Source organism: Borostomias antarcticus (genome assembly GCF_949987555.1).
Source record: "Borostomias antarcticus genome assembly, chromosome: 1".
Lineage (NCBI taxonomy): Eukaryota > Metazoa > Chordata > Actinopteri > Stomiiformes > Stomiidae > Borostomias > Borostomias antarcticus.
In genome coordinates this window covers 37362151-37376859 of record NC_140234.1, presented here as the reverse complement: position 1 = coordinate 37376859, position 14709 = coordinate 37362151, and the positions used below count along the sequence as shown (strand labels likewise).

The window sequence follows — 14709 nt, the reverse complement described above, 5'->3', positions numbered from 1 at the left end:
AAGTTGAACCAATTGCAGCAAAATAGCTAACATTACAGGAATCATCAGTGGAACTGCTTTAGCCACTGTTATGGTTTACTACCATTAATGTTATGGAAGCTGCTGCTAGTTGTTGTGAGCCCATGAGCTAACTGGCTATCCCACTCTTATTGTGCTGGATTAGCATTGGAACTGATGTGTCCAGGCGACAAGACCTATCTTCATTTATCAGACATTATTACATGTCATCAATTCACAACTATTTCAGTGGCATGACTAGCTTCCGTCCTACCAGTCCTGAACAGAAACAAGACAGGCATGCACATAAGTCAGGCTGGACCTGGCCTGGTTGTTTAACAAACCTTGCATTCACAAGATATAACGTTGACCTTACTCATACCGTTATAAAACATAACATTAGCTATGTCCCCCTAACATTGCAGTCGGCCTAGGCTAGGTGATGTTAGCTAACAGTTCGCATGGAAGAAAGTTTTCCCTGATAACATCTACATGTTTACCCCACCGCATACATACTTAATCAGAACTATATAGCAATATTTCAATTTCATCAAATTAAACATTCTTTTCACAAATAAAACACTTACCTAGCAACAGGGACCGGCCTCAAGCAAACCTCCGGGTCCCGACAGCACAGCAAACAAAACGTGAGCCGAGTTTTCACAGAGGTTGAGGAAGTCACTAGTTTTTTCACCAGCGTAGCTCACACAGACAGAGGCATGTCCTTATCTCGGGAAGTAATATATCCACCTTTACTTCCATTTACCAGACGGGTGTCGACATAAAAACAATATAAATAAAAACCAGGGAGATGCTCTACTCTAAAACAATTGGACTACAAATCAGTGGTCTATATGCATTATTTTCTGGCAATGTGTTTATCATTGTAGCATATCATTGTTTTTTAGTTTTTTTTACTGTTTTACGGTGACTCGATGTTTATTGATTCTGGCCCATCAAGAGTATCCTGGTTATGTTCTGACACACTAAGGAGCTGTTGTGAGCCAAATGTCAAAGACAAGTGATGGGCCAGAAGTTGTCAAAAATCTTTGGCCCACTAGTCCCTCTACTATCAGATAAACATCATACGGGTGCCACGTCTGTGCTGATTCTGGCCCATACACAGACAATCTGGCCGACAGTCAGCCGACACAGGCGGAAGTCAGCCAGTGCCGGCCCAGAAGTGACTCACTTTTTTAAATCTCAATTACACCGACCCTTCTGTGCCCTGTCTGGATCACAGACTATACCATGTCTAGATCACACATTATACCATGTCTAGATCACACATTATACCATGTCTAGATCACACATTATACCATGTCTAGATCACACATTATACCATGTCTAGATCACACATTATACCATGTCTAGATCACACATTATACCATGTCTAGATCACACATTATACCATGTCTAGATCACACATTATACCATGTCTAGATCACACATTATACCATGTCTAGATCACACATTATACCATGTCTAGATCACACATTATACCATGTCTAGATCACACATTATACCATGTCTAGATCACAAATTATACCATGTCTAGATCACACATTATACCATGTCTAGATCACAAATTATACCATGCTACCAGACAAAGGCTGCCTGTCCCATTGACTCTGAGTGGGCTTGCAAGAGGGAGATGAAAACCCTAGAGTCTTCACTTCACCTTTCGATGTCACTGCTCAAGTTATCTACACTTTGGTTTATTGGTTGAATGGTTGTGGACTAAAGGAAGAAATGAGCCCGCCCCACCCCGGACCCCGTCACCACCGAATGTACTGTACACAGGACACACCACACTCACATATCACTGGAATATGTAGAGAGTGGGTCGTATGCCCACCTCCCTTGTTCTCTGTAAAGCGCATTGTGTTGCCTCTGGGTATGAAATGCGCTATACAAATAAAGCTTTGATTGATTGATTGATAACGTCGCACACACCATATACACTATATGGACAAAAGTATTGGGACACACCAAGTTTGGTGGAGGAGGGATACTATTCTGGGGTTGGCCCAGGCCCCTTAGTTCCAGTGAAGAGAAATGTTAAGGCTTCAGCTTACCAAGACATTTTGGACAATTCTATGCTTCCAACTTTGTGGGAACAGTTTGAGGACGGCCCTTTTCTGTTCCAGCATGCATAAAGCAAGTTTCATAAAGGCATGGTTGGGTGAGGTTGGTGTGGATTACGCAAAAACTACCTGACCGATTTTCATGAAACTCGGTGGAGGGGTGTATCATGGGCGACCTTAGAACCCATTACATTTTGGAGTAGATCCGAATCACGGGCCGGATCCATGAATGAAAACAAAACTCAGAACGAAGCCAGCTCTCTGTGTGGGGGTGCTAGAGACACAGGATTTGGACTGGGGTGTGCGGGGGGAGAGCCTGGAGTGCACCGCATTGCCCCCCGCTGGCTGTGACCCGAGGGGGGCGCCACAGAGCCGGCCAAATACGGCCACCCGTTCACCTCCAGTCATTTTTAGCTCCGCCTCAGCAAATCATGGGGCGGGTCCACGAGCCGCCCAAACACGGCCCGGATGGCCTTTCACCTCCAGTCATTTTCTGGACTAGTGGATTACGCAAAAACTACCATACTGATTTTCATGAAACTCGGTGGAGGGGTGTAGCATGGGCCAATTTAGAACCCATTCAATTTTGCCATGCACAGAGCCACCGAATGCATTCAGGGGTGGAGGTCTGTGTTCTCTGAGCACCATTTCTAGTCATGCCTATGAATTCATGGTAATGGTAAATGGACTGCACTTATAGCGCCTTTATCTAAAGCACTTTACAATGAAGGCCTCTCATTCACCCATTCACACACACACACATTCACACCAATGGCGGCAGCTTCCATGCAAGGTGCTAGCCTGCTTATTGAGAGCAATTTGGGGTTCAGTGTCTCGCCCATGGACACTTTGACATGTCATCAGTAGAAACCAGGATTCAAACCGCCGACCCTACGATCATTGGATGACCCGCTCTACCTCCTGAGCTACAGCTGCCTCTGAATTTAGAATGGGATGTCATAAAAGCTCCTGTAGGTGTAATGTGTAGGTGGCCCAATACCTTTGTCCATATAGTGTACACACACTCAAATACACATTACACTCACTGTATATACACTGACCACACTACACTTTGTATATTGTTTTTAACGTATCTTATTTTGCACTAGTATTTTGTACTTGCTCTTTGCACTGTCCTGTCTCATCCCTGCACCCTGTCCAATGTTGTCTCCGTGTTATTCACCCTGCCTGAAAGCAAATTCCTAGTACGTTGAAAAACTGCATGGCAATAAACTGATTCTGATTTAGTAGAACGTGAAATATTCCTCCATAAGTATGCAAGATCAAGTAAATAAATACAATAGTTTCAACTGATTAGTGTAGCGTTACAGATGACCAGTTTTTAATGTTTCTATAATACCTTTTTATCTATGCCTGCTGGATGAACCTGATGACATCATCACCTATGCCTCCATCAACCGCTCCAGTCAACATACTGTAAGACGGCTCCAAAAGCTGATGTAAGTGAAGCTATTTCAGTATGAGTTCACAGCACAACTATCCGCATGCTTTCCACTGTATAAAGTTTGATTGTGTTCTCAGAGCAATGACACTGTGGTGATCTACGCCTCGGTTAACACCTCTGCCAGAGGCCAGCAGCCAGAGGGGGATCCCGCTGACAACAAGGCCATCTGCATCGTCCTATGCTATGCCCCCAATTGCCCACTTCAAGGAGAACGGCATCTCCCTTAAAGCTGATGGGAGTACTCTATACTGTAACTTGCATGTACACACACACACACACACACACACACACACACACACACACACACACACACACACACACACACACACACACTAGCTCTCTCTATCTCTCTCTTCCAAGACATATCATCATCAGTCCTTTATTTAATTCTCAGGAGAACATTGAGGGAAATACCCTCATTAGCCTCAGACATGTCATAATGGGGTAAACACTAATACACAATAAACAATGTAAAACTAAATTGGAAAATAAAAGCTAAACAAACAGCAGACCTGACCACAACCCCCTCAGTTCAACAGCACAATATGTTGCTTTCTACACCTGTTTAAAAGGTGAACTCATCTGAATACATTGGAGGGCTAGTTCAGAAATGTGGACAACTACTCTGCCATTATGCTGTTGATCCAATGAGACCCTTTTCAGCTACGTTCATACTGTCCTTCTCTTTGGGCACAGACATTATGCTAATCAATGGTAACTGCTACTGTAGCATCCACTACCAAACTCATATAAACACTCCACAGTACAACAAAATCAAATAATATTTGTTTATACCATCATTTCTGAAGTCAAACTAGCAGTAGCTTAATGTGTATGTGATGAGATATGAGTCTGTGAAATGTGTTGCCACCATCGTTCTACAAATAATTGAAACATTTGCAAACGTATTGTGCAAATACAAAAAGATCAGAGTTGGATGTTGCATTATCACAACACTGTGAGTGACTCTGTGTGTGTGAGGCCCTTAAAAGCGGCAAAACCACAATTTCCTGACGGGCCTCTACTCGCTTAAACGAAACTGTTGAACTACTAGAGTTCAGCAGGTAGCCTACATTTTTCAAGTATTAGATGTTTTTCCTACTGATATTGAATTACGGTTACTTATGATAATATACAATGGTTCAGATCAAAACGTTGACAAAACTAGCACTTTTGAGAAAGTCTGATAATTGCTCTACCACCGTTTTGGTCATACAATGGATGTGGGTGGGCACCTTGAAAAATCATTCAAAAAACATGTTAAACTCTCAATTTCAAAGACAAGAAGCTCACCAAGGGGGTAATTGGTGTCCTTAAAACAGGGCTAAACATGCATTTTCCCTTTACTACTCCTTTAAGAAAAATGGTTTGTTTTCCTATTGATATTGAATTATTGGAGAAAAAGGGTTTCTTTCTTATTGAAGTGCTTAACATAAGTGCCTCTTTTTTTCTTTTCTTTTTTACAATTACTGAACTGTTCAGTGACATTTCGCAGATAAGTGATGTTTTAGCTGTATAGTCTGCTTGTATTGGCAAATAAAGCTAAAAGCTCATTTAATCAAAACTTAATTAAAGTTGATGAAAGAGTTAAAAAGATATGGCTGTTATAGGCTACTGCGACATAGAATGCTATATTATTACAGGCGCACCTGCTACCAGTACTCATCCTTAACTATTGACATGCTGAACTATGTCGAATTTTAGACATAGGGGCTGGGTTGCGGTTGTAAAGACGCGTAACTTAACCTGCCTGAACGGTGAAAAAGCTTCAGCTGAGTTCTCGCCAACAGTCTAAACCGGTAACTTGAAAATGTATTGGTTGAAATATTTTCCTACTTTGATCTGATTGGCTTATAGCCCTGATAGTACTTTCTTAAAAGTGTCAACATTTTGGAAGCCTTACATTATTCTGACCGGATCACCAGACTGACGTCGAGCTTTGAACCAGATTCGTATCAGACCTCTTTATTCTGTCACTTCATATTTTATACTTACCTTTTTGATAGTTTAAAGATGTATAATTTTATTACCGTGTTTGTAGTTTTGTGAATGTCTTCTCCTGACACGTAGGCATAGAGAGACATGCTCTTGACATATGCCCACAGAGGACAGCATGGACATAGCTGAAAAGGGTCTCCATGAATCAACGACGTAATGGCCAGTAGTAAATGAGACTGTCCACATTTCTGAACTATCCCTTTAAAAGTGCCAAGAATCAAGTGGTACTAAAGTAATTAAGTAATTTACATAGTTTCTATGGGGGGGGGGGGGATATTACATTTTCCGTGAATTGTTTTTCCGCTTAATTTTAATTACTGTAATTTAATTTAAACTTCATTTAATTTACTGTAATTTGACAGTGTTTGGCAACTTTTGCTGCCAGACATTTTACCACTTTTTTTTTTAAACCACATTTTTATTCTTTACAGTTTATGAACTACTTTAGTCTGAGCAACATTATGAGGCAGTTTAATCAGTCAATTATTATACAGTACATAATATATGACCATAGAATGGAGTCTGCTGACAAAACTACTTCATTTCTCAATAACTGTTGCAAGTTCCTTTTGTGCAACACTGCTGTATTGTCAAGTATCAATAAATGAATGAATCAAGCAACATGCTGTCAATACTAACACTCTGCTGTATGCACACAATATCAAACTGCCATGCACGCACGCACACACGCACACACATCTAGAGAGGAGCAGAGTGGAGGAAGGCACATGAACTTCTAGTGATCCTAGTCCACCAGTCATACAGGGGGAGCAGAAGGCACAATGGGCAGATGAGAACAGGGTAGACTGTGGCCTGGAGAAGCAGGTTCACTCACTCATCCAGTGTTTTACACAAGACAGACAGGCCTATAACCAGCACAGCATAGTCAAGAATACTGGAAGACTTGGAAGGTTTGACCTACAGTAACAATCATTCACTAAACATTCTATACTCTCTCCAACTCCATTTATTCCTTGCATTTCTTTTACTCCCTGTATTTCATAAACCATTTAACACACAGACGCACACAACAGCTCGTGGTGACTGTCACTCTTTTGTCTAGTCTCCTCCCCCTCCACTAGGTGGCGCTGCTACTTGGCGCTGCCCTGGGTGCTGGGCGGCAGGTCTCTCTCCAGCAGCTGGAGGGTCTGCTTGACTCCGCTCTCCACCCTGCGGAAGTGCAGTCTCTTCAGGAAGCTGCTCTGCTGCCTCCTGCCCCCCTCCAGATCCCTCAGGAACACCTGGACAGACGGCACACGGTCTCACTCAGCATTACGGTCTCACTCAGCACACGGTCTCACTCAGCATTACGGTCTCACTCAGCATTCACAATTGAATTTAAACCTTTATTTATTCAGGGAAGACAAATGAGAGCAAGCTCTCTTTTTCAATGCCACCCTGATTACAATAAAAACACATACAAAATAGGAACATGATACAACAACATAAAATCAAGTACAAAGGCATAAGATCCCAGAATAAAAACAAGACAAGAAACATGAGCAGTCAACATGGAGCACACCTATCAGAATGCACAACTGTTCGGGTTAGTGGTGCTATCAGGTTAGCAATGCTACCGTAGCAACATCACCCGGAGGGCCAGTTGTCATTACCAATGGTACCATCACGGGCGATGTCAAGAGCGTTAAGAAAAAACCCATAATAACCTGCAGCTGCTCCCGTACACGCTGCCGTTCCCACGACGACGCGTTCTCCCGGATGATGCGCAGGATGGGGTGCCAGTCCTCCGACAGGTCGGCCCCCTCCGTCACCAAGGCCAGGACCCTGACCCGCCGGCCGCTCCCCCCCGGCTGCCCCGGGACCCCGCGGACGCACAGGGACCGTTTACCCACCTCACTCAGGGGGTTCAGGTACAGGCTGGGGAGGGAGGGGGGGACTCATTACTGGACACACACACGCGCGCGCGATGGGATGTGTGGTTCCTTACTGTACAGTCAGTGTGTACTGTATGCTGTGTGTGGTTCCTTACTGTACAGTGTGTGGTTCCTTACTATACGGTGTGTATGCTGGGGTTTGTGGTTCCTTACTGTACGGTGTGTATGCTGGGGTGTGTGGTTTGTGGTTCCTTACTGTACGGTGTGTATGCTGGGGTGTGTGGTTCCTTACTGTACTGTGTGTGGTTCCTTACTGTACGGTGTGTACGCTGGGGTGTGTGGTTCCTTACTGCTGGGGTGTGGGGTTCCTTACTGTACGGTGTGTGGTTCCTTACTGTACGGTGTGTACTGTATGCTGGGGTGTGTGGTTCCTTACTGTACGGTGTGTAGTTCCTTACTGTACGGTGTGTATGCTGGGGTGTGGTTCCTTACTGTACGGTGTGTGGTTCCTTACTGTACGGTGTGTAGGCTGGGGTGTGTGGTTCCTTACTGTACGGTGTGTGGTTCCTTACTGTACGGTGTGTATGCTGGGGTGTGTGGTTCCTTACTGTACGGTGTGTATGCTGGGGTGTGTGGTTCCTTACTGTACGGTGTGTATGCTGGGGTGCTCTCGGCAGGCGTCCACCAGGCCGAGGGCGGCGTTGTCTCCTATGTTGTTGTAGGCCACGTTGAGCTCCTCCAGGCCGGCGTGCTGGTGCAGCCTCTCGGCCAGCTCGCCCGCCCCCCGGTCCCCCAGACCCGTGTGCATCAGGGACAGCTTCCGCAGGCCCTGGTTGGCCGGCAGCGCCTCCAGCAGGCAGGACGCCCCGGATTCCAGCAGCGGGTTGTCACACAGCCTGGAGGGGAGCGCAGGACACGGGGTCACTGTCCAGACCAGGGAGGGGAGGAGACCAGGCCTAGTCTCCTAGTCTCACCCGCTGACCCAACTAAACCCGTTCCAATATCGCCTAGGACGGTTGGTTGCATTTTACTAGTGAGCTCTCTAAGGAGAGAGTGTGAGAGAGTGTTACAATGTCCATTCGGGCTATAATTGCGATGTTTTCTTAATTAGCACCATAGTTAATTCGGCATTAGTACTTCATATTAATGTATTGTCTTAGCCGGTTATCACAGATAAGTGCGGTTTCACTCAGCTGAGCAAAAGCATTAAAGTGAGCAAAGGTACTGTCAATACATACATCTCTGGTGGTTTCTATCTTCTACACCTGCACCACATCACTGTGTAGACGCCTTTACAGGAGAAGAGCACCTACATCTACCGTACATAGGATGGCCTACATCTACAGAGGAGCAGCTTCTCTCAGCTGCCCCTCAGCGGTAGAGCTGGCTGCCCCAGCCAAGGCCCTGCCGGTCAGACGGAGCAGACCAGTCTTACTGTAGAGATCTGACAGAGCTAGACGCGTCTAGTAGTAGATCTCGCAGGAACACACAGGACTCAGGACCCAGGCTGTTAAACTGCAGACTGAGGACAGAAAGAGAGGCAAATACAGCTAATCACACACACACACACACACACCCATGCGTGAGTCGGGCGAGCATTGAGGACTCCTAAATACAGTCAATAAAAACACAATTGACAACATCCAGAGACAGAATGCAGATTAGACTCCATATCATAGTCACCAAGGTCATTCCACCATATTTTTACAACATGCTGGAGGCGCAGGTCTACTGTACGTAATGATCTGATGGGTAACAGTCTTTATGGTAGCGATCAGAGACTCAGAGGTTACACATTAATACTGCTCTGTCCTCCCACTCTGCTGTGTCAGCAGGAGTCACATCACAAACCTGAAATACCATCAGCAGAACATGTATTACATGTATTACATACAGTAAGGTTAGCCAAAATACATAGGTGTTTAACTTTTTGACAAACTTACCTGGAAGGATGGAAGTTACTGTACCAGATGGACTAGGTTAGGACCTGACGTCTTCCAGCTGTTAATTAATTTTAGCATGCGCTCTCACACGCTCGCAAACATTCATTAGCAGCAACTCCAGCCAAGATGGCTGACCATGCTGTATGTTTGAACACCTCACAGTGTCATGAGGTATTTGATGTGGAGGGTTAAGCTGTGTCAGATAATGCGTGTTCTGGAGATGATGACTTTGGCTCAGTGAGGGGGGCAGGGAGGGGTGGCTCAGTGAGGGGGGCAGGGAGGGTTGGCTCAGTGAGGGGGGCAGGGAGGGGTGGCTCAGTCAGGGGGGCAGGGAGGGGTGGCTCATTGAGGGGGGGCTCAGTGAGGGGGGCAGGGAGGGGTGGCTCACAGAGGGGGGCAGGGAGGGGTGGCTCACAGAGGGGGGCAGGGAGGGGTGGCTCACAGAGGGGGGCAGGGAGGGGTGGCTCAGGGAGGGGTGGCTCAGTGAGGGGGGCAGGGAGGGGTGGCTCACAGAGGGGGTGACCAGACGAAGAGACCATTTAAGGAGGGGATGTGTAATATGTGAAGTGATGATGTTCATCATGAGATGGAAATGCTGGTGTGGTGTGGTCATGTGGTCAATCTCCTGAGTTGGAGGATATTTTCATGAAATCCTTCATTTTCAAACACCCCTTTAAACTTCATCAAAAAAGGCACTCTCTACAAAATATAAAATACCTCTATTGAGGCAGTATGGTCATGATGGACCTAAACAAAACTGACGCGTTTCACCAACAAGCCTTCATCAAGGAGACAAACACATTTGAGCCAAATTTGTTTGTCAGAGTTTTGTTTAGGTCCATCATGACCATACCGCCTCAATAGAGGTACTTTATATTTTTAAGAGTGCCTTGGAGGCCTTTTTGATATCTGTACATGTTTCCCTAACCAAAGAGCACCTCTTGACAGATGTTTTCGAGTCCAGGAAGCGCTCCTTCCCAAACTTCTTTTTGATGTACCCCTTTAAGCTTTACTGTAATCATTAACTCATACGCTGTGCTGAGCGTGTGTGTGTTTCAGTTCTGGTGGGGCGTGTGAATGTGTGTGTGTTTGCGTGTCTCACTTTAGCTGGAGAGTGTGCCGGAAGGCGGGCCACAGCATGTCCAGCAGGTCGTGGGTCAGGTGACAGGAGGACAGGTCCAGGTCGTCCAGGAGGAAGCCGGGCGGGGTGCAGGCCAGCACGGAGCTCAGCACGAAGCACTTGAGGGGCGTCAGGCGCACGTCGGTCAGCCGGATGGCCCGGATGGAGGAGAGGACCTCGGAGGTGAGCCTGGGGTTCTGGAACTCGTAGAGCAGAACCAGCAGGTCCATCAACTCCTCCGGGGGCTGCGGCTTTGAGATCTCCCGAATCAAGTACTTCCTGGATTACATAAGATTAGATTAGATTACACATTGCATTGCCTATTGTCCACAATATGAAAATCGGTGAAACTCCGGTCTGCATCATAAAGCAGTCACACAGACATACAGTAAATCTCAAGTTATAAACTATAACTAACTTGAGGGTGCCTGTGATCTGGGACACGGTAGTGCTCTTGATGCTGCAGCCCAGCTGTTGAAGCAGCACGCGGTTCCCATAATGCAGCAGCCCGCCCATGAAGATGGGGTAGAGCTCGAAGGCGTGGCGGTCCTCGCGCAGGCGCGGCTGAGGGCCGTGGACTCCCAGCAGGCTTTGCTCCACTTGGTCCAGCACGTCCTCGTTGAAGCTGTCCTCCGTGCGGAACATCTCGGCCGCCAGGGTCCGCGCGATGTGACCCTTGCTGAGGCTGGTGGCGCGCTCGAACAGCCGGGGGAACAGCTTGAGCAGGTTGAAGATGGCGAAGATGCGCAGCGGGATGAACTTGGACAGGATGTTGAACAGCGCGTTGACATCCTCCCCGGCCTGGCCGATGGCCACCGACACCTGCTTGGTCATCTTCTCCAGCGCCGTCTTGTTCTCGCCCAGGACCACGTACAGAGCCGCCAGGTACTCCTGCATGGCGGGGACCGCGAACACGTACCGCCGCTCCGCCCCCGGCCCCTCCTCCGCCCCGGGGCAGTGCCCCTCCACGCGGGGAACCAGGAAGAAGTCCAGGACGTCGGTGCGGAACACGGCCAGCTGCCGCAGCTCCTCGTCCGTCTTGGTCTTCCCGCCCACCCACTGCTCCAGCTCCTCCTCCGAGAAGGAGGTGCGCTTCTTGGAGATGCCGTCGAACGCCAGCTTGCCCACGGTGCGCACCACGTACATCATCAGCGAGTTCTGGTGCTCCTGGGGGGAGGGGGAGGAGGGAACGCCCCCCCCGCTGCCCGTGTCCAGCACCTCCCCTCCGAAATTCAGCCGCAGGAAGCTGGTGTAGATGCCGGTGAGCGTGCGGATGGGCGCGCGGGCGTCCGTGAAGTGCAGGAAGTGGAGGGTGGCGCAGGTGAGCCAGCAGTACGAGGGCAGGAAGCAGGCGGTGGCCAGCTGGCTCTCTCTCTGCAGGTTGAGGTAGAGGAGCTGGACGAGGGCCTGGGCATCCCGGTCGCTCCTCCTCCTCGCCTGGCCCGGCTCCGCCCCCCTGCTCTGCTGCAGCAGCCGGCTGGTGAAGTAGGCGCGCTGTCGCTCCGGGTCCTTGAAGCCGCAGATCTGGGCGTAGCGGCTCACGTACTTCTTCGGGATGCGGTCCAGCGCTGACAGCCGGGTGGTGACCAGGACACTGGCCTGGAAAGACGGAGAACAGAGAATTTTTAAGAGTAAATTCTTATCGGCAATTAATCGATAGTCGATTAACATCCCTATTTTTTTTGCACTAGCTTTTTTGTACTCGCCCTAGGGCTGCACAATTAATCGTGAATTAATCGAAATCGCGATTATGACCTCCGCAATTAACTAATTGCAAAAGGCCGCAATTAATGTGATTAATAATTTTGCTTTGAATTGAGTGTGCTAGGACTACACAGACGAATCACAGGCGCTTATTCTGTCTGACCAATCACATGCGTTCCTGCTGAGTGCGCTGTGCGCAGCAATTTCACTGAGAAGACAGATAGCAGTAGGTCAAGACAAGTTTCACAAGACAAGAGTAGCCTACCCGCAGCCGTGAGTAGTGAAAAAATGAGCGAAAACGAGGTCAGTGAGTTAGTAACAAGAAAGGGATCAACGTCCGTGATTTGGGAGCATTTTGGTATTATATATTAATATTACATATTAAATATTAATCGCAATTATTAATCGCAATTACCATTTTGAAGCAAATAATCGCAATTATTATGTTTTATCATAATTGTGCAGCCCTAACTCGCCCTTTGCACTGTCCCGTCTTTGCACTGTCCTGTCTCGTCCTGCACCCTGTCCAATGTTGTCAAATGTTATGCACCTCGGCAAAAGCAAATTCCTAGTACGTTGTAAAACTGCATGGGAATAAACGGATTCTGATTCTGAAACATCACCACAGAACCTCTCCCCCACAGATATACGATCTGAATGCATCACAGCAACCCTCTCTCTCTGTCCTTCGGCAGTTTAGATTGGGCGTCGGCTGGTGTTGGATTTCTTTGTAAAGCCCTTTTGTGACACTGCATGAACTGAGACAGGGGACGCCTCACCTCGGGCAGCAGGTACTTGCGAAGCAGGTTCACCAGCACGGCTGCGGACGTCAGCGCCTCGTTGGGGTCGCTGCACAGCTCCGTGGAGCTGATCCGGAAGTCCAGCTTCATCTTCTCCACGCCGTTGAACAGGAAGAGGACGTCCCGGGCCTGCTCGCCCTCGCCGCTCAGCAGCGGCGTGCGCCGGAGATGCAGGTACTTCCTGCCGACCAGGTCCCTCAGCGAACTGACCCGGCCGAGTTGGGACAGGTCCTCGCACGAGAACGGCAACAGGAGCCGGAACTGGGTCAGGGCAGTGCCGGCGCACCAGTCCAGAACCAGCTTGCGGACCACCGTGCTCTTCCCGGTGCCCACCGCCCCGTAGAGCAACACGTTGAGGCCCCTCTCTCCCGCCGGGCCCCGGCTCTCGAACAGCTGCTCCACTGTGACGGGGGGGCTGGGGGGCCCGGCGGCCTGCAGGGACATGCTGAGGGGCTGCTCTGGGAGCCGGTCCAGGATCAGGGGGTCCACGTGCATGGTCTCTGGGGAGAAGTACCCTCCAAACTGCTTCTCCTCCTGAGGAAGGTGGCTGAACCAGAGGACCAGCTTCTTCTTATGGATCTCTATGGGATCTGAGAGAAGAGGAGCTGATATATGGAATGGAGAAAGAACACAACACTCTTGAGATGGTATTGGGCACAAGGCCTACTGAAGTACAAAAGCCAAAGCCAGTAGCTTTCAATGTTTAATGTTGCCCTGACATGAAAAGAGAGACGATGAGATGGTACTGCATGTCATCTTAGCAGGCTAACTACTCTTTTAAAAGGATGGTTTAACCAAATCCAGCTCAGTTCACCTGTTTCAGAGGTGCTGGAGCAGAGGCACCTGGAGATGGTGGGCCTACAGGGTGGGGCTCGAAGAGCTCCTTCCCAGACTCGCCACTTGGCCCTCAGCACCCCCAAACCCCTCACACACAGCCCCATAGTCCTGGCTGGCGGGGGTGGGGGTCTACCACACTACCGGGACAGACAGAGATCAGGGGTTAGACAGGGAGCTTATAATGGTGAGAACCTGTTTTCCACTTCCTTATAATCAAACTAAAGTTCCAGCTATAGAACCATGGCTACAAACAGTACATAGGACTGGAATGGGGAACTGATTAGTGCTGATAGGTTACTGTAAGGACAAGCAATGACAATAATTCCAATGTAACTGCACTGGTTATTTACAGTATGGCAATTTAACATTGTATTCTTCTATTCTACTGTATCATCAACAAAAGGAGCATAGAAAAGGATAGAGACACCTACCTTCACACATCTGATTCACCACGTCCAGTTATCTCTGTAAACAGCTTAGCTTGGCTAGCCTCCTTCATATCCTGCAGGCACATGGAAGTGTTGTTGATATGGGTCAGGTCCTCTGCAGGCTCGTCTACGTTTACCCTTTAGCCACACCTAGTAACGACAGCCACCTGAGAATGAAACATGATAGTTAGGTAGGCTACTGAACCCAGGGCTGCTACTGTTCCCCATCTATGACCTTCAAAACCAGGAAGTGTTTCTCCATCCAGACAGCAGGAGGGAGAACAGCAAGTTCTAACTCAGTAGATTTCTAAACATTTAAGTTTACTCAAATACAAAAATGCCTTAAAATCCCCAAAACAAGTTCACAGACACAAAAATGCCTTAAAATCCCCAAAACAAGTTCACAGACACACAAGTTATCTTGCGCACCTCTCTCTCTCTCTCTCTCCTCTCTGCATGAGTCCATACCAAGGTAAATGTAGGCTACACAAGTGT

General features: G+C 48.0%; 1 protein-coding gene across 1 annotated transcript in view; it reads right to left on the bottom strand.

The window, feature by feature from the left end:
- Window positions 1–6638: 6638 nt before the first annotated feature.
- Window positions 6639–14709, bottom strand: part of LOC311329767 (NLR family member X1-like) — a gene marked incomplete at both ends in the record, with an annotated part of 37693 nt that continues 29622 nt past the window's right edge. The window contains 8 exons of the mRNA XM_084461681.1: window positions 6639–6788; window positions 7215–7425; window positions 8027–8278; window positions 8818–8904; window positions 10428–10724; window positions 10864–12044; window positions 12929–13539; window positions 13764–13923. Coding sequence (XP_084317807.1) covers window positions 6639–6788; window positions 7215–7425; window positions 8027–8278; window positions 8818–8904; window positions 10428–10724; window positions 10864–12044; window positions 12929–13539; window positions 13764–13923 — 2949 coding nt within the window. The remainder of the gene's footprint in view (window positions 6789–7214; window positions 7426–8026; window positions 8279–8817; window positions 8905–10427; window positions 10725–10863; window positions 12045–12928; window positions 13540–13763; window positions 13924–14709) is intronic.